Below are 1322 nucleotides of genomic sequence, written 5' to 3'. Positions count from 1 at the left end.
GCTGTGGGGGGGGGGGGGTTGTGGGGGGGGTGGCTTGTGTTCACCAGGAAGAGAGCTTAGACCCGGGTTGGAAATGTAAATGCCTTCAGGAGCCTGGCAAGTAACTGGGCAAAGGTGTATACTATGATAAGGAGTGGTGGGGACTGTGGCAAAGTGGAGCGCACACACCCAGCTAAAGGCAGTGCTGTGCTCAGAATGGGGGCCATGTAGTCAGATCTTCCATTTTTCAAAGAAGCAAAAGTTTTACATTTTTTATCATATGAAATCTCTAGAAGGCTGGGCACCTCACTGAAAAATATTTCCCACACCATGCAGTCCACACCTATGGGCTAGATATAGTGGCTGAGCCACCAGTCTGTGAGCTCCAGCCTGTCTCTTCTCAAAGGTGACTCCCTCCTCCACAGGCTCCTGGCTCAGTTCTCCAAGTGGGTGATGGGCCTATAGCACAGACTGAAAGGGGTTTCCTTTTGTTCTTTCTGCCAGAAAATGAGCCTCCATCTCCTCTGGTCTCGGGGATTATCGATTACAACATGCCCCTCACCTCCACGTACCTGAAGCAGATGAAGTTGCGCGTGATGAACTCCCAGGAACAGGTAAGGTGGTGGTCTCCCCCACCCGACCTGGAGTTGTCCTGACTTGCCCGATTGTTGATTCTTTCTGAGACTTGGGGCCACAGCTTGTGTAAACACACTGGAAATCAGAGGTCCTTATCTGGTTATCTGGGCTGTGCAGTCCAGGCTGAGAAGGGAGGAAAGAGAGGAAAGAATTTGTTCCTCATCAGAGGGTCTGCTGGGCAAATGGCCCTGAGGGTCTCCAGCCTCACAAAGCTTTGCCCAAAGTGGGCAAAGCAGGGGAGTGGGCAAGGGCTGTACACTTTGACCCTGGGGTTGCTCTCCCTCTGCTCTGCCCCAAGGATGCAGGAGGGAGAGGCCCTGGCTACCTGCCTATGGCCTCTGCCACTCTCTTGGAGACCAGACAGACCAGGAGAAGGAGCCTTGGAGGGTAGCCCTGGGGTTCCCTGGCCATCCACAACGCCCCAGCTGGGGTTTGCCAACAGCCATCCATGGAAACAGCGTATGAAAATAAAATCCCTCCCATCAGTATCCCTATCTCCTGACCCTTTGGCAAAGCAAATAGCCTGACTGACTGTCTTTTAAAGAAAAATGATGGCTTGGTACCTGTAGCTCAGCAGCTAGGGCGCCAGCCACATACACTGGAGCTGGCGGGTTTGAATCCAGCCCAGGCCTGCCAAACAACAATGACAAGTGCAACAAAAAAATAGCCAGGTGTTGTGGCAGGCACCTGTAGTCCCAGCTACTTGG

The 1322-nt window shown here is 53.0% G+C and overlaps 1 protein-coding gene across 1 annotated transcript in view; it reads left to right on the top strand.

Moving 5' to 3' along the window:
* NOL4L (nucleolar protein 4 like) overlaps positions 1–1322 on the top strand; it is a 129082-nt gene that overhangs the window by 69561 nt on the left and 58199 nt on the right. Inside the window, exon 4 of the mRNA XM_003788087.3 lies at positions 484–593. Coding sequence (XP_003788135.1) covers positions 484–593 — 110 coding nt within the window. The remainder of the gene's footprint in view (positions 1–483; positions 594–1322) is intronic.

Source organism: Otolemur garnettii, unplaced genomic scaffold (assembly GCF_000181295.1).
Source record: "Otolemur garnettii isolate 467f Iridium unplaced genomic scaffold, OtoGar3 scaffold00025, whole genome shotgun sequence".
Lineage (NCBI taxonomy): Eukaryota > Metazoa > Chordata > Mammalia > Primates > Galagidae > Otolemur > Otolemur garnettii.
Note: the sequence above shows the minus strand (reverse complement) of the source record. Positions and strands in the feature narration are given on the sequence as shown.